The sequence below is a fragment of the Sciurus vulgaris genome (assembly GCF_902686455.1).
Source record: "Sciurus vulgaris genome assembly, chromosome: 7".
Taxonomy (NCBI): domain Eukaryota; kingdom Metazoa; phylum Chordata; class Mammalia; order Rodentia; family Sciuridae; genus Sciurus; species Sciurus vulgaris.
This window is the reverse complement of record NC_136467.1, coordinates 101,399,991-101,422,160: the sequence shown is the minus strand read 5'-3', so window position 1 is coordinate 101,422,160 and position 22,170 is coordinate 101,399,991. Positions and strand designations below refer to the sequence as shown.

The following is a 22,170-nucleotide window of genomic DNA, read 5'->3' as shown; positions in this document are numbered from 1 at the left end:
AGTCATCTGCTGTGAACATTTTTTAAAATCTCACACATGCACACATAGAAATATATTAACTCCCATGTCCTGCATCACCATTTCACAGAGAAGAACCACAAGTAATACAATATATACTGGTGAACATTCTTTCCATGTCTATTGGAATATCTGTATTTAGAATTTACCTGTAAGAAAGGAAACAAGAAAATGAATTTCTTACCCAGAGTTTTCTGGATCTCGTTTTTGGCTGGAAGTGAAGATCCCCTGGCATCTAGAAGCACTTCAGCTGTTTTTTTCAGTTTCTCTATAGCAACCTGCTGACTTGAAATCTGTCCTTGCAGAGCCTGTGTGGGATCAAATGCTTTCCAATCATACTCAAGAAGACTAAGCAACAGATTTCCAATATGGAAAAAATGATTTAACAATATGATAAAGTTAAACCAGAGGGAGTAAACTTTCCGTCATATAAACTTTCATCATTATAAACTTACTCTGGGAGTTGTCAGAATAAGGCCATTATAAAGCCTCATGAGCCAAAAAAGCATCAGCTAGCCTGGATAACACGAAATCAGTCTTGAACTAAACTATCAAGCCTATATTCCTACTAATGTTCTGGTTCCTGACCTAAGAACCCTCTCAACTGTAGCCCAAGTTCTCCCTTAACCCTCATTTCTAGGCTTTGACAACAACTCCATTACAAAAGAACGTCTGGGATCATCTCTGGCTCCTGGTGAGGAGAAATTAAGGACTTCCACACCAGGAGGTCCTGACTCAATACTGTTATATTTATGTTTGTTGATATAATCAAAGTTACCAAACATCTATCAAGAAACTTTGCTACATTCTGTGAAAATACAAAAAAAAAAAAAAAAAAAAATTAGATGTAACTCTTACAGAAATTGTAGTCTAAGGCAGGAGTAAATATCTTACTCATATTTGGTAACGAGTGCCAAATATGAGTAAGAAAAAAATGTTACTGGAAATTGAGGAAAGAGCAACTAGAGAGGGAAACAAGGGCCACAGTCATGGTAGTGCCACTGCAACAGGGTCTGCAGGGAGTGTGGAGGTGGGGAGGGAGAGCATCTCCCCACAGAACAATCAGAAGGCACACGGGTGGGAGCGCAAAAGAAATCAGCCTGGCAAGGCCTCAAAAGCCAGGCTGAGAGCTTGCTGTTGTATCTGACAGCAATGCAGAATGATCCAGCGCTTTTGATTAAGGTGCAGAATGCTCAGGGCTGTCCTACAGGAAGGCTAAATTTGTAGCAATGCATGGGAAAAATTCAGTGAGGAAAAAAAGCAAGCAGAGACTCAGTGAGCAACTGAGGACTAACCACAACTGCACTACCTGGTCTGTCTGGGCTGACAAAGTGCAATTAGAGTTGGGAAATGTCCCAAGGACTCGGTAACATTATCTAAGACCGCAGTGACCAATGCTAACGACAAGTGATTTTTAAACAAATCAAATAAAATTTAAAATTCAATTCCTCAATTGCAGTAGGCTTGCTTCAAGAGCAAAGCAGCCCCCAGTGACTAGTGGTTGCCACGCTAGACAGAGCAGATGACAGAACACTATCATCACAGAGTACTCCATTAACCAGCACCACTCAGAGGGCAGGAATAAAGTACAGAGGAGCCAAGAAGTGAGAAAGAGCCTAAGTTTTTGAGCCCAGGTAACACAGTTCTGTTTACGAAACTTGTAAACACAAACAAGAGCAGGTTTAGGAATAAAGAAGAGCCTCTATAGGAGTACATGACTTCAAAGACCTTTCAGGACTTTATGCAGGAAGAGAAAACAGAGCTGGCAATGGAGGAGACTCTGAACACAAATGGCACTGGAAATAAAGTAGAAATCAAGATCTATGAGGCGATCGCTAAAAGAGAAAGACCAGAAACACCAGAGAAGGAGATTTAAGCAGCATCATGAAGGATCCTTATGTTTATGTGATAGGGAGGGGAGACGGAACAAATGTTATCAAGAGGTAGAAATGGGCCTAGAGTAATTCTGACCCCAAAGCAGAAAGGAAGAGAGAAAGTGGGAAAGGTTGACAGAGTTAACAGTTCAGAAGTATCAAGTAAACCAAATGATAACAAGATTTGAATTTGCTGCACAGAGGTCCCTGAAGATCTCTGAGTGAGCAAATGCAGTTCAACTGTGGGACCAAGGAAAAAAGGTGGGAGCAGAAAGTCTCCCTGAAGCTGGGTCTGCATTCCTAACACCCCTGATGGATCTCTATCCAGGTGGGCTCACAGGACCCACGCTTGGCTTTAACTTCACCAAGGTACCTGAGCTCCACTCTGTCCCGCATGCAGATCTCAAAGTCCCATATGTCTAAGTGGAGATGAACTCATCCCTGGTCATGGGCCCAAGTTTCCAACTGCTTCTTGAATGATTCCATCTAGTGTAAACAGTGACTTTTGCACTCATAAAAGCTAACTCTGAACTCATCATCTCACTCCCCACACTTGGACTTCCTCCTGGGTTAAACCTAATTACCTAAGGACTAAACCTGGAACTCCTTCCAGATTCCACTCTCTCTTAAACCTTTACACATTCAGATCAAACATTAGGTCGAGGCAGTTTTACCTGCTTTCCACTTTTTTAAAGTCAGACCTCTGCTCTACAGTGTTCCTGATCACTGCAGGATATTCCCTCATGTGGTCACTGAAGAACGATTTCTAACTGTGCACCTGCCTCCAATCACTCCCCTGAGAGAGACCCGTATGTGTTTTATCTAAAGAACCCATCTCACCATATATTGCTCTTTCAGTAGCTTCCCTTCATAAGCCTGAGATCTGAGCATGCTATAAAGGGCTCAGTAAAATTTATTCCTCCATTCTATCCTCAATCTCCTCTTTCTCCATTTCCTGTTCCAGAAATGCCCAACAACACAGCTATTTCTTATCTATTTGTTCATGCTGGACCCAATGTCTTCAAATCTCTACACACCAGTCCCTTATGCAACCTGCCCCCTCCTCGTCCTCACCAAGTTGTGTAAGTACTCTCCAGGGAAGTCCCATAAACACTGTGAATGTTATTGCCTTTATCTCTCTCTTCTATCAAACTGTCATCCTCTTTAGCTTTTTATTATCCATGCCTAACCCAGTGTTTTTGAATTATAACAGGCCTTGATTAAAGTTTCTAGAATGAGTGAACAAATAAGCAAATAAATGAAAATATCAAGCATAAGACCTAAAAGTTCCTCTTCTATATCAGCATTTTTGTCATTATTTAAAATAAGTGCCTAAAGCTAATGACAAAAATTTCAACTAACTTTTATAATACAAGAAACTGATACACACAGGCAGCCCATGTAAAGGTAGACAGGCCTTCCAAACCCAGGATCTGTGGTCAGAGTAACAGCTCTTAACAGCTGCTTCCAGAGGAAAGAATCTACAGCAGAGTAGATCTGTTTGGGAAATTCTCCCAGAGATTTAGTAACAGAAAGTGGAGGAAATTCCTAGAAACATGAACTTACCTATAATTAGACTGAAATCTAGGCCATAGGGACAACTTATTTATATCACACGTTTATTTAAAAGATGAAATAAAGTTAAGGACATCTTTTGTTGCTGTTATACGTGAGTTCCCCAAGGACAGAGACTTAACAATGTCTTCATGAAACTTAACAATGGGTCCAGGACACATTTACTGAAGGAGTAAATATATGTAAATATGTGTAAAAGTTATGTATAACTTTTATATGGTTCTATAAAAACATCCAATATCAACCAGGGTCCTGCCTATTATCTTAAAATGTAGGAATGGATTATAAAAGAACCTCTCTTTTTCACTTCTTCTCAAAACCTCTCATACTTCTGCTCTCCATAATGATGAAATAAAAAAAAGAGTTAACAGCTTTCATTCCTAATATGTACCAGGTTATAATGTAATGATAATCATGGCTTATACAAATACTTTGTAACAAAACTGCAAATTAAGTTATTCAGATGTATCTTATTTTGAATAGACTTCAATGAAATTAAAGCATGAAATCAGCATCTATGACACAGAATACTATATGACCTTGGTCTTCCTGCCTGCACCAGAAAAGGATGGAGTGTGTAAAGCTGAGGGCCTTGTCCAGGTCATAAAACTTTCCTGGCTTAACAGCACCCAGGCTCAGTGCAGGTCTCGAAGGTCCATATCACTGTTCAACATGATCTGGTCCCGTGGCTGATTCCATACCCAACCCTCTAGGCTGGTCCCAGACTCCTGTCTTCTGTGCCTCTTATAGGGCTAAAATTTTGTTTTATCCAGTGATTTCCCTGGAAGGGGATCTTAAGGAGTGTCCTTGTAGCCTAGTGTAGACTACTGACAACACAGCTAATAGTTTTGTTTTTTTTTAACAATGCCAATAATGACATGTTATTGGATAGAAATATTTCAGATGAACTAATTAGGCAACCCCAAAATTACATTTCTTACAAAACAGGATATAAGTAGAAGTTACTATGTAAGTGCAGGAAAGATTTACTTTATCCAGGTGCAGTAGCACACACCTCTAATCCCACCTACTCAGGAGGTTGAGGCAGGAGAATTCCAAGTTTGAGGCCAGCTGGACAACTTGGTAAGACCCTGTCTCAAAATAGCAAATAATTTTTTTTAAAAGGTCTAAGAATATAATTCAGTGACAGATCACCCAGCATTCCTGAGTTCAACCCCTAGTAATGGCCAAAAAAAAAAAAAAAAAAAAAAAAAAAAGGAGTAGTCTTGAGTGTTTATCTTATTATTGAAAGAAATAATCACTAAATGTTAATAAATATAAAAGAAACAAGACTACCTAATCCTCATAAAACTCCTCACTACATATGGAGATCATCTGTGAGAAAAATATAAACATATGCCAGTAATGACTTCAATTGCACATTTAATTTTTAAAGTTATGCTGTGACAATTAGAATTCCTTCTCCTTTGAGATAGCTCTTTCCTTTTTGTATTTCTTTGACTGTCTTTGGACTAGAGGAGTCTTTTTCAACACTAACAAAATAGGTTTTTCTGTTCTAAAATTAATCCCCGTATCAGTTTAATTAAAAAACTTAGCTATCCTTTGGGTCTTTCTTTTTTTTTTTTAATTTTGCTCTAGTTACATAAAAATTACTTTTATATAGGATGTAATCCATTTCCTAATGCAGATATGACTTTAAAAATTGTATTTTTACACTATAAACACCTAACTTAAAAGATATTTCTATTTTAATACTCTCCTATAACTAAAAATGCCTAACTTTCTAATTAAACATAATATAATCGATCTTAGTTATTTTAAACTATTGGTATTGCTCATCAAAACAATGCCCTTAAATGTCACAGCATCTTCTCTGCCCTTGGCACTTATACTGTCCTTGAAGACATAATCAAGTGGGAACTGAAAACTTAATTAGAAACCAAACAAAAATCAGGACTGACACACTGGAGGAAGTCAGCAACCCCTGGGGGCGCTGCATTAGTCTGGGGCTAGGCGGCTGACCCAGGACATCTGCCTGATGCCTGAATCAGGTGAGGTGAACACTGCAGCCCAGGGAAGCAGCAGTGCCCTCTGCCCTCAACCCACTCCCTGCTCTCATCCTTCACTTCCATCTCCTCTGCTTGGCCTTGATCTGCCACATTTACTTTAGCTATGAAATCACCAGTCTCAGGCAATATCTGACTTTAAGTTCAACTGGTGGGTCGCTTGTTTTCCTTGTTAGTGGCATAGTGGTGGTTTATGACACTGTAACCAACATGCAGATATATTCTAAAAGGCAGCTTACTGAAAATGTTTCTTTTACTTTCTAGCTAGTCTAGCAATAAGCTGCTGCTACCCCCAGCTAAAAGAAATCATTGAGTAGTTTATGAACAAGAACTTTCAAACTCAAAATTATTGGTTATTTTGAATAAGAATAAAATATTTTAAAAATATTCTCTCTCCCTACATTAGAATTTTAAAATATGCTTTAAATTTAAAAAATAGAGGCTTCCTCTGATATTGTGGGTCTGAATGAGATTCCCACGATTATGCAATTATGACATGAAGCTTGCATTTCTGATAAGGCAGGGAAATAGTTTGGTTTGCTTTTGTGGTGCTGGGGATTGAATTAAGAGACTTGTACATGCTAGCCAAGTGCTCTACTGCTAAGCAACCCTATAACTCATAGGTAGACTTTTTGAGAACTGTGCTAACAAAAATTGAAACCTACATTTCTATGAATCACATGGATACTCAACAGAAACCCCAGTCTTGACCCTTGAGAACTCTGAATATTACAGGGAATCCCTTCTTTCCTTCTACCAGTCCATTCTTGAACAAATATTTATTGAGTGCTTACTTTGTTCCAGGTAACATTCCAAGCACTGGGAACATAGCAATGTACAAAACAAAACCACCTGTCCTCACAGAACTAAATTCTAATGGAGGAGGAAACAAAGGAACAAGACACATAAAGAGACCTGGACAATTCTGGGTTTTAATTGGGGAGACTGGGTAGTGGATTGCAGATAACAAACCACTCAGATAACACCTGGTAGGGGTGGGGAGCAACTGGAGAAGTAAAGTCACAGCTCCCTCTGGAGGGAGAAGCATACTTTTCCCATCCTTTGTTCCTCTACTCCAGGTAAAACTATCACAAAAGCATGGGAAACTATTATTTATCTTTCTTTCTCCTTTTTCCTTTCTTACCTTGGTCTCTTCTAACTGCCTTTGCAGATTTTTGGGGTCCACAGCAATAGGTTCAAGTAAATGTTTGCTTGCTATGGCCTCACAGGCCTCAAGCCCAGAAAGAAGTCCACATGAAGCATCTTCGTAGTGTTGATATTTATCCACCAGATCTTTAAGATTATTTCCAAGAATATTGCACTAAATAACAAGAGACAGAAGGCAAGGGAAATTAAAACCTACTATTTTCTCCTGTGTTAAATAACTCTAGGACCTATGAGCTCTACAACTTGGGGAAAAAAAAAAAAGGAGTTCAACCAAAGTTCTGGGCCTGAGGTTTTCTCCTTTACATGAAGAAGTCAAAAAGCAACCCTAAAAATGAGGGAATAATTATAGATTTATGTGAGTTCGAATGAAGGATAAGGTATCAATCATCAGAAGCAGCAGATCTACCAGGGGCACATTCCCTGGGTTTTAGAAACCATGTGTACAGATTTGTATTTGATAAAATGATTTACAAGATACTTAATAAATCATTTCCAAATGTTGTACAAGATTGATTGTCACAAAGAGGACAAATAGTGTACAGTAAGAGTCAGTGATACTCTTCAAATTATTCAAACCCCTTTGCAAATCTATGTAGCTAACACTGAAAACAGAGAGTGCTTAGCGTTCTTTTTTTAAACAAAGGGGGCAAAACAGTGTGTTGGTAATTAAGTATGCAAATAATATACTCATCAAATCTGTGGAACAGTCTTGTACTTGACAAGAAAGCAGTTCCCAAGTTTGAGGCCTCAAGCCCCTCTTTTAGCTTAGTTACCTGCAATTGCCATCTGGTGGTCATATCAGATATTACAGTGGTGAGCTATGCTTTCCTGGAAATCAGTCAAAACTAACTTTAAACTCCTAAACTTTAAACACATCTGTCAGAAGTAAAACACATACATAAAACTGAAACTATAATTTCCCGAGCCATTTTTTAAGTTTCCTGCTTCTAAATTCAAACTAAAAGTTAAGAGGACAGAGTGAAAACTATAATCACAGATTGATCTTTCCCCTAAAATATAATTAAAAAAAAAAAAAAAATTACCTTTGAGTAGAGAGACCTGAAGCGATCAGTAGCATGATCCAGTTTGCTCTGGACTTCTCTGTAGGTGGAAGAAGTGTCAATGTTATCCTTGCCGACCTTGCCTCCATCTCTCTTGCTGCAAGATTTGGCGGCTTCCAACACCCTGTTTCCAGAAATTGTGATGTACCTCAGGTCACCTTTGTGAGAAATAACATCTTCTGAGAAACTCTTCTGCCTTTTCAACTTGGCCATTAAGCCACTGAAGTCATCTGCACCTGCCTCCAGGTTTTCAAGCTCTTGCTCTGACTGCTGGAGCCAGTGCTCAAACTCGCTATAATCAGTGTCAAACTTCTCTAACTCTTCCTGTAGTGAGTGTGTTAACTTCATTTTCTTCTCAGACTCAGCCAGTGCAGTTTCATAATGTGTCTTCAGTTCCTTCATGTTTTTTTGCAGTTTCTCTTTTTCCTCAGGAGAGAAATAATGGCCTTGTTTTTCGAGCAACGCTTGTGCAGACTGTGTGGCTATGATGACCGCTTGGTGCTGAGAGATGATCTTCTCGTGTTGGGCCTACATGAAAACAAATTGACCATAACTTTAAAGTTACCTGGAGCTCCCTGTGGCCTCAGGACTAACAGGCGTCAGTGATAAAGGGTTCCAACCTGCTTCTTGCCTCCCTTCTCAAGCCATATGAAATTCTCCTTCGATGAATTTCAGAATAGCAAGAGTTGTATTTTGATCCCCCTTATCTTATTTTTAAGAAAATGTCTGTCATTCTCTAATAAGTACTTAGATATTAATCACACAGGGCAAATTCCTTGAGAAGTTGGGGGAAGATGTAACCAATTTCTATTCTAATTCTATAGGAAGCAAGTATAATCTAATCACATTTTATTCATTGCTCCCTTATAGCCACCCAAGAGGGACTGCTAAGACTTTACTACATTATTGAGTAAATAATTTTAACTGGGGAATGATCCTGATAAAACATTTATTAGGAAAAATACTTGCAATTTTAAAATTATAAAAACATTTTCATAATAAATAAGAATGATATATAGGGAAGCCCAATAGAAATAAAAAAAAGCATATACAATAAAAGAGAATATTGGAGTGACTTGGCATCACTGGACTTCAGTTTCCAGCCTGTGGAAACAGACAATAACATTTGAACAGCATAGGTGTACTGTGAGGAGTACGTGTGATCCATACCAAGACTACTTCCTGCAGAGCCTGACATGTACTGGGTCCAGTCATCCTATGACCAAAGGAAACTCTGAGACAAGATCAAGCATTATGTGACATTTTAAGAATGGTTCTTCAAAAGTTGCCTTGGTCCTGTAGTCGACATTCATCCTAGCTTTAATTCCCACCATTCAGGGAGTTTTTTGAAGAGCTTTTTAAAACATCTCTTAACAACAGTCTGCACTGTCTAGATGAGCTGAGCTCAGAAAGGATACAAGTGAGCTCAGGACTATTCAGCAATCCAGTCTGCAAACATGAATTCAAATCCAGCAGAGCGACCAAGCACATCGTTGAATTTTAATCCCAACTCTTTCCCTTACTAAATGTGTAACTTGGGCAAGCTACTTGAGCTCTATCAGTTTGTTTTCCTATAAAATGAAAATAAAAACCTTGCAGAGAAACTGGGAGGGCTAAATGAGGCAAGGCATAAAGAGTGAAGAGTGCCTGGCCAATTGTAATTGTTCCATGAATGTTAATTATTACTACTGGCTCTGTTACTTTCTTTTACTATTACTTTACTTTTGTAGAGACTGCTGTTACTAATGGGTTCTCTTTATTCTTTCTGACTTGTCTAGAACTCACATAATTTATATCTAACATGAGGATAACAACGGACATCCCTCTCTATGGCCATCAAGTCTTCATATGTGCTATGTTATTTCTATTTTTACTGACCCGGAAACAGAATCTGATGACACCGCTATGTTTAAAGCAACACACCTTCACTTTCTGGTACTGCTGGTTCAGATTCTCCTCAGTGGTCCCAACATGCCCATCAAGGTCAGTTTCCAGCAGGTTACCATTGACTTCATCCTCTTCTCCTATCGACGACCTGCTATCGCCTTCTTGAAAATGGGTCCCATTCTGCTCAATGACCTGCTTGTGCTTTGCCCCTTCCCTTTCTGACTCTTTGTCCACATTTGACAACCAGTCCAAAAGGTTTTCTATTTTGGTTTTGCTCTCTTCCAGCTGCTTTGCAGCTGCAACCTGGGCAAGGAAGGTTCACATGGGTATAATGAATGCAGGCCAAGGCACAGTTTTAAGACACCCTCAGAGTAAATATTTAGATAATTTTAAGTTATAAAAATTGGCAGTGAAAACTTAACACATTGAAATTGAACCTTAAAGCAATGGGCAGTTACTCTGAAGTCCTCACTGCTCTTACAAAAATATTCCAAAATTTTAACTATAGTTCACGAAGGCTTACACCCTCCACAAATCCAGAGTCTCGAATGTAAGAAGTGAAGTGAAGCCAAATTTCCAAGCTTTTTTCATATCTGGTCAATTACAAACCTGGACACCAGAATTCTAGTTCTTGGGGCTACTTACTGCTCACTCCCACCCAATGTCACTCAATAAAATCAAGTAGCTGCTCCATCATCATTTTTAACAAAGCAATAGTGAACCACACATTTGAATAAGGACCTTTTCAGTTTCTTCCTTGATTGCTGTCTTCACAACTTTATCCAGCTCCTTTTTCGACTGTTCTGCTTTTAAGTTCAGCTGTTCACACTTTATCTTCGCTTCATTAAGTTTCTGTTCTATCAAAGCCTTATCTTCTTGTGACAGCTTTTCACCATTCTCTTTTAAGAAGTTCTCTGTGTTTTTCACTATTTCAGCCAATGCCTGTGCACTTCCCTGCATATCTTTCTGCAACTCCTTGTAACACAAAAGAAAAAAGAAATATTTTATTATACTATTATCTAATTCACTCTTCTAGAGTTGTAATTCTCAGAGGGGAAAGCAGAGAATCTAGCACATGTAGTTTGAAAAAAAAATTTGAAAATGTTAATTTGAAGTGGTTTATAGCAATCAAAATATTTAATATAATTTGAAATCTCAACAGAAGAAAAGCATGAGATTTTTATGCTTGACAATAGAGAGTGGTTTGTGAAATACTGAAAGCACTGAAGTAGTTGGTATACATGCAAATTTGCATGAGCTGGTTTTTTTTATAAGTATACATACAAAGCTTGTAAATATATGGTAATATTCTGTTGCTAAACATTTTAAAAATATATTTATATTTATTGCTCAGGATTAAAAAAATAGTTCCCCCAGTGAGCTAAAATACCTCCTTCTTCTAAATATCAGATCGTATATATATAATATGAAATGTTTGCATCTTTGCCCTGGCTGCCAGGAAGCTCAAAATTAAGATCTTTTCTCAGTAGTTTTCCCTTGTTTCAACAGAGGAAATTTTCCTATGTAGCTTTTCCTCTGTTGTGCATTTTAATTCTCTATATTATACTATGTTTGAGTTTTAATATTATTTTTCTCCATACCTTAAGCCACCTAAATTTTTCTGAGAAGTATCTTAATTGAAAAAGGTCCTATTTATTTAATCATTGCTGTGCTCATGACTTAATTCAGAATATTTACTTAAATCTTATAATAATGTACCAATGAAAATATAATCCACGAACAAACCAAGACTCAAAGACATTAAGTTATGAAGCTAACAATATGTAGTCTGGAATCTGAACCAATAGCTATCTAGTTAGTGAGGATGTTCTTTATCCTGATACCAAAATAAAGATTTTCTTATCTGATGTTTTCATTTTTTTTTTCATTGTCCTTCTATAAAAGGGAGCAAATGACAGAGAAAAATGGGAGGAAGAAGTGGCAGCTAAGAAAGTGAAAACAAACAAAAACATCAAAAGCCCCAAACTGAAGGCTAATTTCTCTTGGTCTGCAAGTGAGAAGTCTAATCATGAATGGATTCAAATTTTAATTTACCACTCAAGCTATTTCCATCATCAAAGCTCCTTTATATCTCCTTCCATCCAATATCTTACCAAAAGAGTCAAGAAAATTACCTGGTCTGCTTCAGTTTGGAAATCTAACTTTTGGTATAAAATTTAAAGCTCAGGCCTGGAGCCTCAAGATATGCCTTACTTCTGAAAAATCTAAAATTTTTGGTATTTTTCAATGACCCTTACTGCTTTCTCCAAATGATAGTAATCAAACCTGACATGAACACAGAGCTGCTGATACAAAGCCAAATTCTACCTCTTGCTTGGACTGGTACTTCTTCAACTCAACAGTGCCATCTCCAATCACAAAGGCTTCTTGGTGACCGATGAGGCGGTTCTCAGTCTGGGTAAGGAGATCACATATCCCTTGCAGTTTCTCTTTGTACTCCTGTTGACGCTCTGCCACAATCTGAAGTGGAAAAAACCCAAAACACTTTCAGTGTATGTTCAAAATTGCTATGTGATATTTCTTATTGGAACACACTTTTCAAAGTTCCTCTACTAGGCTTTTGTAAGTATGCTGTAAACATGATAGCAATGGGGTACACACTGAGCAAGTGACACAGAAAGAACGAGCATGTCCCATATACAAGGAAAGAGATCATGTGTGGATGAAATTGCTCAACAGAATACTGGCCATGCATATGCATAATAGATGGAACTTCTGACCGACAGGAAGAAACATCCCATTTTCTTAAGCTCTTGAAACCTGCGACACACATAATTAATTCTGCAAAAGGACACCAAAAGAGAAGTTAGTTGTGATTTGTCAGTCAACATATCTGATGAGTATATACAGGTTATCATGCTAGAGACAATGTCTGGGTGCTTCAAGAAATAATTAAAAAATTGCATGCAATATTTTTTTACTAAATATGTCTAATTGCACTCCCAAATTTTGATCAATATTGCTATTAGATATAGCACTCTAGTACAACTCATTAAATTTTCTAAAATATTAATAAATCAAAACTAACACTTGCATCTTTCATGCTCCTATTATATATACACTAATTATTCATCTTATAGTCATAGTATAACATTTCACGTTTACTAAGAGCCTAGCACATGCTAGACCAATATTGTTTCATATATAATCTTATGTCACTGTTCATAACACTACCAGAGAAACAGTATTATTATTTCCAATTTACCCATTAGAAAACTGAGGTTAAATGACGTGCCCTCACTCACACAATGAGTAGGGCAGCTGGCATGCAAACTCAGGCCTTTTGCCCCCAGAGCCCTCAATCAGAGCTGCCATATTGCCTCCCAGAAGAAAAAGATACTCTTAGCCTTCTTTTGCCATATGTTCATCAATTTATCCCTTGACATTTCTAAGTGCATCTGTATTTCCTATTCTTAGTGGGGAAATAATTAATCTCACCTACAAAATGTAGTGTCAGGGAATCTAAGTTAAATTAAGGCATTGTCACGAAAAACAGTATTTGTTACACACTGCAGGATCTCTACATTATATCCTGTCCATTAACACCTGTCCAGAAAATCTTTTCTATCAATGCTCTAATCCTTGATATCTATGTTAAGATTTCACACTGAAGTCAAAGGAAGAATTCCAACTCTACAAAGGCAAACCTTCTGATCATCAAGATCTTGTTCTAGCTGTAACTGAGTCTCTAAATGTTGCACGTGGGTAGTTGCTGATTCCTGTACATCAAGAAAACACTTCTGAGTTGTATTTAAGAGCCTCAACAGTTGTCTGCTTTGGTTGGGGGACAGATCTTGTGCATATTCAGAAATGAAGAACTGCACGTCGAAGGCAGTAGTCTCTAGCTGCATTTTGGTATGTCCAAGATCTTTTAACACATTCTGTGAACAAAGTAATATAAGTTATCAAAAGAGAATAAAGCCATGATGAGGTTTAGATTAACAATTAACAATTAACATGCTCCTTTTATCAGTATTCAAAGGTTTAATGACATTGTTTTTATTATTCATCATCTAGTAATATATAACAATTAATTATTTAATTTGAAGGTAGTTAATATTATGTAAGATTAATAAACCCTCCAGGAATAATTTATCTTACCCTGCCACATCACACTTAAATTCTGCCAAAAGACAAAGATCCAATTTAGATACATTTATAATACTTAAGAGAAACAATGACTAATATTAAATATTAGTCCCTAATACTTATTGCATCTATTTAATTGTGCTAACACATAAACAAGACTCCAGGGAATTTGAAAAATGAATTTAACAGGCCAGAATTTCAGTTTCCTGATTCTGAGGCAAGGAGTCTCACCATGTTCAAGGGGCATGTTCAAACTAAGAACCCAAAAATGAAAAATCATGCCCAAACTGATAACCATATAAAAACTACTTACACTACTATGTGTAATTTATAACTATTTTGTATTTATGTGATTAATACATAAACACATATATACAAATCTCAATATGTCAGCAAGGGTCAGAGTTTGATAAGGCATTTGTGACAGCATCAGAATAGCATCCATAAAGTTGATTATATTACAGTTGTGTCAACTATGAAGACACACCTCTTAGAGACAAAGAAAAGAAATAATTCCTTTTTTCTTTAGGGAAATCTTTTTTTCAAAAAACTTACTATATAAATACATAGATTTTATAATGTACTTGGTCACATTAATTCTGGTACTTGCCTTAAGAAACTCCAAACTTTTCTTCACATGCTTAGGATCTTGAACAGTCACATTCTCAATATCCTTCACAGATTTGCTTTTCTCTGATATCCAATCTGAGAAAGACTGAAGTTTATGCAGAAATTCTTCATGGGAAACTGCTAGTTTAGACTGGAAAATAAAGTTGTGCATTCATTTCTGTCTCCAAAATTTCAGAATTCTACAAACAGGGTTTCTTTTTTAAGGACTTAACACTCTAAAAATAAAATACTTCATCTTGTGACTAAATTCTCTAACACCCAAATCTCATTCAAAATTTGCTGCTTTCACGCCTACCATTTCAGAGTCCACCGCAAGCATGAGATGCTTCATTCTTTCTGAAGATACACTACCCAGGGAAGAGAAGGCAGCCTGCAAGCTCTGGTGGCTCAGGCTCAGCTCCTCAAGATGTCTTCTGGGAAAGTTATTGGGAAGAGACTTCAAGAATTCTTCTGCCAATTTCATATCTTTTCTTAAAATCACAGCAATTGGAGCCAAACCCAGTTCAAATGTCTGCAAAGAAATATATCCCCAGTTCGGGTTACTGTTTAGTAAAAGACACAAACATAAACATAAAAGTAAAGTGCTTGCTTTCTCAAAATCTAACATCAGCTGATACCGTCCAGAAATAGGTAGTTGCTAGAGTTTGGATCTGGGATGTCCCAGAGGTGGAACCTAGTGGGACGCCTTCGTGTCGCCACAGATATGCCTTAAAGGAGCTTGTAGGTTCTTATCTTAACCCATTCGGTTCTAAGTTTTCAATTCAGTAAATAGTCAAAGAAATTGACATGGGGTGTATTAAAACAGGTTGGAAATCATAATCCAGAGCTTATACCTATTATGTTAACTAGTATCATAATTATTATATAATTGTATTCTTCTAATTAGCATTAATTATTATATATCATATGCTGTACATAAGTTTTTATAGGTATTCCATATCTGGGAGGATAGGACAAAATAGGTAAAGCAAGTTGCTCTCCAATCATAAACTAAGTGGTTTTATTCTACCACATACTCCCAACCACAATGTACTGCGTTTTCACTAGCTTAAGAGCAAAAAGGGCCAACTGATCCACAGATTGGAAATTGCAAAACTAGAAGACTAAATAAACCTTTTCTCTTTATGAGTTGGTTATTTCAGGTATGTGTTACAGTAGTGTAAAGCTGACTAACAAAGCAGCAGACAATTCTTACCTCTAACTGTTTCAGTTGATTCTTTAAAGCTTCTAGGTTGTTATCTACAGAATCCTGGAGGTCTAGCGGGGGCTTCATGTCTTGAAGCAAAGTCAAATACTCGTGCATTTTTTCAGTGTGTTGTAAACACTGCTGCAACTCATTGGTAAACTAAAAACAAATTTGGACATTTTGATTCAATAGCCTCTATGCAGATTTTTAAAGCAAATAAAATGTATGGGATTATTCCCAAATGTTTCATGCAGGTACTTCCATATAAAACATAAAAACTGACTTACTTGTTCCACTGAGCTATCCCCAGAAGTCATTTCTTTTGACCCAGAAATACATTCCAAGTGGTCTGGGAAATCACTACAGAATTGCTCAAGCTTCCCATCTCTTGGTAATGCTGAAGTACACCCAGCAGAGCTTTCCAGTCCAATTTCTTTTGTACTTTGTAAGTTAAGAGAACAGAGATTTTCTTCTTTGTGTTTAAGATTATCAAGAACGAGTGGCTTTTCTTCCACTATCTCACAAGAAGTACCTATTTTTGGATTCAAGTCTCTGATCTGTTCTCCTTTTTCTGAATATCCATCAGCAAGCAGCTTGCAGAAAATCTGTTCAAGCTGCAGTGGAAGTTCTCTAGATGAAATCTCTCTCTTCTCTAGGTCACAATCCATCTGAGTTAAATCTTTCATCAACTCAAAAACTCCTGTGACTTTCTGGTTCTGTTGATTTTGCTTCAGTACCTCAAGGAGAAGCTCAGACTTCAGATTTGTAAGACAGAAAGCATCATCTCTCCTTTCTGCCTTTAATTCTGATGAGTCACTTGTGGGGCACACTCCATTGTGGTCATCGATTTTAGAGTCGCTGGGCACACCAGATGCTTCATTTACCAACTGTGATGAACTAATCCTTTTAATTAAGTTTTGGATTAAAATTTTAGTGTCTACACAAGTTGAAGGGTCTTGATTCATATGGCCTTCTTTCAATCTGCTTTTTAAGATATCCTTTATTTCCTCCACAAGTCCTGGAGATAAATCAGGAATATGAACCTCCTCTTTTGGGGGTCCTAGAGATGAGGCTTTTTCTTTTGGTGACTGTTTCTTAACTATTTCTTTCTTATCATTAATTTCTAAGAATGAGTGGTCAGTTTCGAAAGTGATATCAGAGTCATTTCTTATTCCATTCATATAGACATCTGACTGTACAAAATTGCTATTTTCCTCAAGGTCTTCCACATTTTTAAGAGGTAGAACTGAAAGTGTGGTTCCACTATTTTCTGGTATGAACTGAGGAATTTGTGTTGCTCCTTCTGATATATTTTCTTTAGTACAAAGATCATTTTGCTGAACTGTCTCATTTAGAGGCCAGTCTTCTGGTGTGGGAGTGGACTTCTCTTTCACTCTATTAATTCCTACCTGTGAATCTTCTTTCATGGGAGGGACAGCTATTAAGACATGGCTTGAGTTGTCTTCATTTGGTTTTGGCACATCTTTTCCTTCTATATTTTTAGCACAATGTTTTAAAGAAGTAAACAACTCAAGTTCTTTCTCAGGTCCATCTTCCTTCATGCTGATATTCCCTTCGGACAATGTCACGTGTGAAGAAACGTCATCCCTGCTCACTCTGGAAACTGACATGTCAAATATTTCTTCAAGATCCTCAAATTGAACTGGACTTTGACTAACCATTGTTTGTGCATCCTTTGATTCATCTTTAAAAGTTACAGTTGCTTTTTTCGGGCTTCTTTTCTGATTAAGTTCTTCACTGTTTGTGATGTGTGGCAATGGAAACTGACTCTTGTCTAGCTTGATGTTCTCTCCTTTATTAGGCAAATGTCTGAGGGATTTATTTTCTTCTTCTATAAGTACTTCTTGTCCTAAGCACATTTTCTGAGCTGAAGTCTCATCCTCTGTTTGTATATTGTTTTTGCCATCTCTCCCTTCAGTTGGATCTATTCCATTTCCTTGGTGATCTTTGTCCATTAAAGAGACTGTGGATGACACCTGGCTTTCCACAGGTTTTCCTGCTAACTCAGGCTCAGAACAAATGAATTTATCATAAGATGAGTCACTATTAGGTATTACACTCTCAAGATATTGATCTTCATCTTTCACAGAGTCTGCAGATTCTGGTCCTTGAATCAATTGGACCTTTGTGTTCACTGAACTGCTCTCGAATTCAGAAGCTGAATTGATGTTATTATGTGAAACACCTTCAGGGTCTAAGGCTTTTTCTGATCCACTATCTTTAGTGGCAGGCAGCAATAAATCTTCAAGTGCCATCTCATGACTCAACAGATTTTCTTTGCTTTTTCCAACAGCCTCAGTTGCGCGTTCTGGAAGGCTGCCTCTATCAGTGACTATGCTGCACTTGCTAGCTGATTCTACCTGTAGAACACTTATACTCTGCTCTTTTTCTAAAGAATTACAATTGTGCATTTTATCCAAGAGAATCATTTTATGAAGATTTTGACTTTCATCACTGTTTTCCTCTCCAGTAGTGGGACAAAACTGGCTATCTTCAGCCTTATGTTGGCACATTGGTCTTCTGTTCTCATCTCCCACTTCTCCTTCCTCATCACCAAGATCATCACCACCATGGTCGTCATCATTGTCATCATCCTGATCATTACTGTCACATATATAATCCCCATAACTTTCTTCACTTTGCACAGAATCTAAATGATCAGTATCAGATTCAAATTCTTCTCCAGTTATATACTCTTCTTTTCTTCCTGTCCAACTGGCACTGCCATCAAATTTTAATGTAGCACCACAGCTTTCTTCCTTTCCCACAGTTTCATAATCAGTTAATGAGTTGCACGCATCATCTTCAAGGTCATTTGTGGGCCCTCTTTCTGATACAGTCACGTCTGAGTCAGCGGATCTTAAATGTTTCTTGTCACCAGAATCTAATTCAGCTTTCTCAATACCTACAAGAAAATCCTTCAGACACTTTGCTCTGCCCCTCACATTTAAGCTATTGACCCATTCCCCCTGGGGAACCACAGAATCTTCATTCTCTTTTGGAACATCATAAAAAACTTCACCAGGAGGTGCTGTCCCATCAGTGTCCTCTTGCAGTGTGTCATAGTCCTCAGGTTGCAGACAATCACGGTCGTCACCTTCAAGAAGCAGAGAATCATGGTCATCATCTCCAAACAAAGGGGTGTCATAAAAGTCGTCATCACTATCGGTGTCTGTTCCTGTGTCACTCTGCTGATCATCCAGCAGTGATGTTTCATAGTCACCAGCACTGGCGATTTCTTCATGCCACGGTTTACCACCGATGTGAGATGGACTGGCATTATCAGCATCACCCCCTGGAGGCGTGGCCCTGGAGTCCTCTTTCACTTCACACTCATTTTGCTCCTCTTCAGTCTTCAGCTGAGAAGCACCAGGCAATTTTTCATTCTCCCCAGAAGTACATGACACATATTTATCATTGTGATATTGTACTTCAGAGGTACTACCACCAATATTTAAAGACTTTTGTTCACAATGTTCTTCCTGGAAACTGATGTTAATAGCTGCAATTCCCAGAAATTGGTCTTGAAATTTTCCTCCCTTTCTCTGATCTGATAAAATACCTGGGTCGAATGACAATGAAGAGTCTTCATGTTTATTTCCATTGCTCTCTGGGGTGTGTATGTTATTTAACCCTACCTGACTATGCCTCGATTTATCATGACTTAATAAGGCACTTAGTCTTGGGGAGTAATCAAAGATAGATGCATCCTTGTTTATGTTATCCTCATTCTTTGTTTCATTAGGATCACAGAGTCTACCAGTTTTTAATGTCATGAAAGGATTTGTTATCAAATCTCTTGCAAAGTTTTGAATGTTTTTAGAATGGCTGTTTTCACCTGCATGTTCATTTGTTTCAAGTTCACTTTGACTTTCACATTTATTGTTTTTATGTCTAAGCATGCTAGCTTCTGCAAGTTCAGTTTGTGTCAAATACGATAAGGGATTTGGAACACACACACTGGATGAACTGTTAACTTTATTTTCAATTGCTATTGTAGTTGCCAGGTTGTCTGACTGGTAAGCTTCACTACTGATAACATTATTTTCCATTTCATGCAAGTCTTCATCTATGACACACTTTCTATTTTCAGGATTCTCTTCATGTTCAAGTTCAGTGCAATGACATATATTAAAACTAGCTTGTGAAGCTGCATATTCATCCTTTTCTTTTCTTGGAGCATTATTAAGAAATACACCAGGGAAGCTTAAGACATCAGGACTTTCTCTTATGGCGGTGTCCTTCTCAAATTCTGCCCTGCAGCCTTCTAGTAGCATACCAACAGCCTCATCCAAGTCTCCATCATACAGCAAAAGCCTCTGCCCTGTGTTGGCATCCATGTAACTATTTACCATCAAGTAAGACAGGAATAACTTTTTAGTTTGTTCTGAGTTCTGAGTTGCCACTGGCTCTTCTCCATCAAAAACATCCTCTTCTTGCCTGTAATCATGAACTGTAGATGGCTGGAATTTACAAAAAGAGAGCCATCTTCTGGCATTTTTACATGTCTCTAAATCTCCTAAATCTGGCATTTTATCTGGAAGTGTTATATTTTTTAAAACCGATGCTGTGTTATTATCTATAATTCCTAGCTGCTTGGCAACATCCAAACCAATGACTTGAGAACTTTCTGGAATATAAAGAGCAGCTATTTTCTGCCTGCCATTCAGTATTTTGTAGGCCAATTCATTGGTTATCAACTCTTGCTGCAAGGAAGAAGATGTAGGGAATATTTCACCAGAGTGGGGCCAAATGAGTCCAACATAGCCTCGCTGAGCCTCTAAAACCAAAAGAGCACTGCTGGAAGTTATCAGATCACACTGGACTGCCTCGTCTACTGTTAAGCGTTTAGCAGGATTAGAGTGGATGATTCCACCTGTTTGAACCTGATAGGTGAGAATACTGTGGGCAGTGTCTCTGTCAATCACCCCTTCTGCCATGGCTTCTTCAACAGTCAGTTTTTGACCAGAGTTACCATTGACTAGCCCACCAGACAGAAGCTGAGCACCCAATAACCTAAACATGGTTTCACGGTCTATGAGACCTTCATGAGCAGCTCTTAAAATGCTTATGCTTCTTCCACATTTTAATGTTATTCTGCCCCCTTCTTGTGGTCTCACAGGTAGAAGCCACATCCCAGTACTTTCCTGTAAAACACACCTTTGTACCATATCTATTAAAGACACCTTCTCAGAGGTGCAGGGGTCAATAAGGTCCCTGCACGTATTTTGCCTTTCCAGAACTTTAGAAAATAATGCTGAAGAAACCAAGTTCTGCTGGAATGCTTTATGTAGGCTCAACTGTTCTCCCGTAGCTGGAACAACCAGAAAGCCTGTGGAAAGCAGTATCTCAAGAACTTTGACAGCCATGGATTCTGATATCACGCCTTGAGCCAGAGCATCCAGCACAGGAATTGTGGTAGATGGCACAGCAGAAATCATCTCCTTAGTTTTATTCAGCTCTTTGAGTTGGCACAAAATTTGTTCATCAATAAGGCCTTGTCTTTTGGCATCTTTGAGATCAAAGCACTTTTTTAACTCTGGTGAAATTAGACCAGAAATCATCAGCTGCATCTCAAGCAACCTGACTCCTGTGTCATAGTCAATGAGGCCCCTTAAAACTGCCTGAAAGACTGAAAGGACTTCTCCAGTTGTCTGATCAATGGTGCCTGCAATCACTTTATCCAGCTGAAAGGTAAAGTAAAAAAATCTCAGGTCAGTCTGTTTATAACAGCAGGGAGAGTTTCATGCAACTTAGTTTGTTTTTTACTTTTTTTTTTTTTTTTTAATAATACACTTCATCAAAATATCCTCTACTTACCAAGGCGTAGCAATTCTGTGAATGTTAGGCAGCTCAAATGCACAAGTGATCTATGTCAGTGATCTATTCAACAGCACAGGATGTGATAAAAGCTTTAAAAACAACATGCATCTGTGAATTGAAAACTTGATATTGTGTACATTAACAAGGTTAGTCAGGACACAAAAGAGTAGATGGAGACAGAGAGAAAACAGAACATGTACCTAGAAGGCAAATCATGCTTTCTGCATTTGGGTGAGATTAGAGTCTAGTGACATGAAAGAGCATCAAACCCCATGCTATTCATGTTTACAGCATACAGGCTTCTTCAAAGACGGTCAAAACTAATGAACCAGAAAAACTACATAGCCCCCAAAATATGACAAATTATGTGGAAAGTATTTCCAGGAGTAACAGAATTAAATGTAAAAATAACTTTTTTGAATATTCAATATTGGGCATGTTGACAATCAAATTTTAAAAAAGTAAGAAATAGACAAAATTTAAGCAATTTTTGCTAGATTTTACGAAGATGCTAGAGCATCCTCACGGTAATATATGGCCTCATAATGTTGAAATAACTCTCATGGGTATCTCTGATAATCAAACTCCAAAGCATTTTAGAGATGACCCACAGGTTTTTCCTTAACATCACATTTTATAATGAAACACCTAATATAGCAGTAGAAGAATGGATTTTAAAGAGAAGAGTTAGAAAAATGAATGATTCTTTCCTTTCACCATGCAAGCCAGAGATTAAGATGTCATGGAAACTGATGATTGGCATGAGTAAGACTGTATTTAATAACACTAAA

The 22,170-nt window shown here is 37.7% G+C and overlaps 1 protein-coding gene across 16 annotated transcripts in view; it reads right to left on the bottom strand.

Annotated features, from left to right (window-relative positions):
• Positions 1–22,170, bottom strand: part of DST (dystonin) — a gene marked incomplete at its 5' end in the record, with an annotated part of 497,398 nt that overhangs the window by 109,647 nt on the left and 365,581 nt on the right. For 12 of the 16 annotated variants that reach the window (XM_079147466.1, XM_079147478.1, XM_079147479.1 and 9 more), the window contains 11 exons: positions 203–326; positions 6,639–6,815; positions 7,705–8,250; positions 9,646–9,912; positions 10,351–10,584; positions 11,938–12,090; positions 13,278–13,511; positions 14,330–14,479; positions 14,645–14,860; positions 15,545–15,694; positions 15,823–21,243. In XM_079147466.1, coding sequence (XP_079003592.1) covers positions 203–326; positions 6,639–6,815; positions 7,705–8,250; positions 9,646–9,912; positions 10,351–10,584; positions 11,938–12,090; positions 13,278–13,511; positions 14,330–14,479; positions 14,645–14,860; positions 15,545–15,694; positions 15,823–21,243 — 7,672 coding nt within the window. The remainder of the gene's footprint in view (positions 1–202; positions 327–6,638; positions 6,816–7,704; positions 8,251–9,645; positions 9,913–10,350; positions 10,585–11,937; positions 12,091–13,277; positions 13,512–14,329; positions 14,480–14,644; positions 14,861–15,544; positions 15,695–15,822; positions 21,244–22,170) is intronic. The other 4 variants (XM_079147470.1, XM_079147468.1, XM_079147469.1 and 1 more) reach the window with 1 other exon arrangement.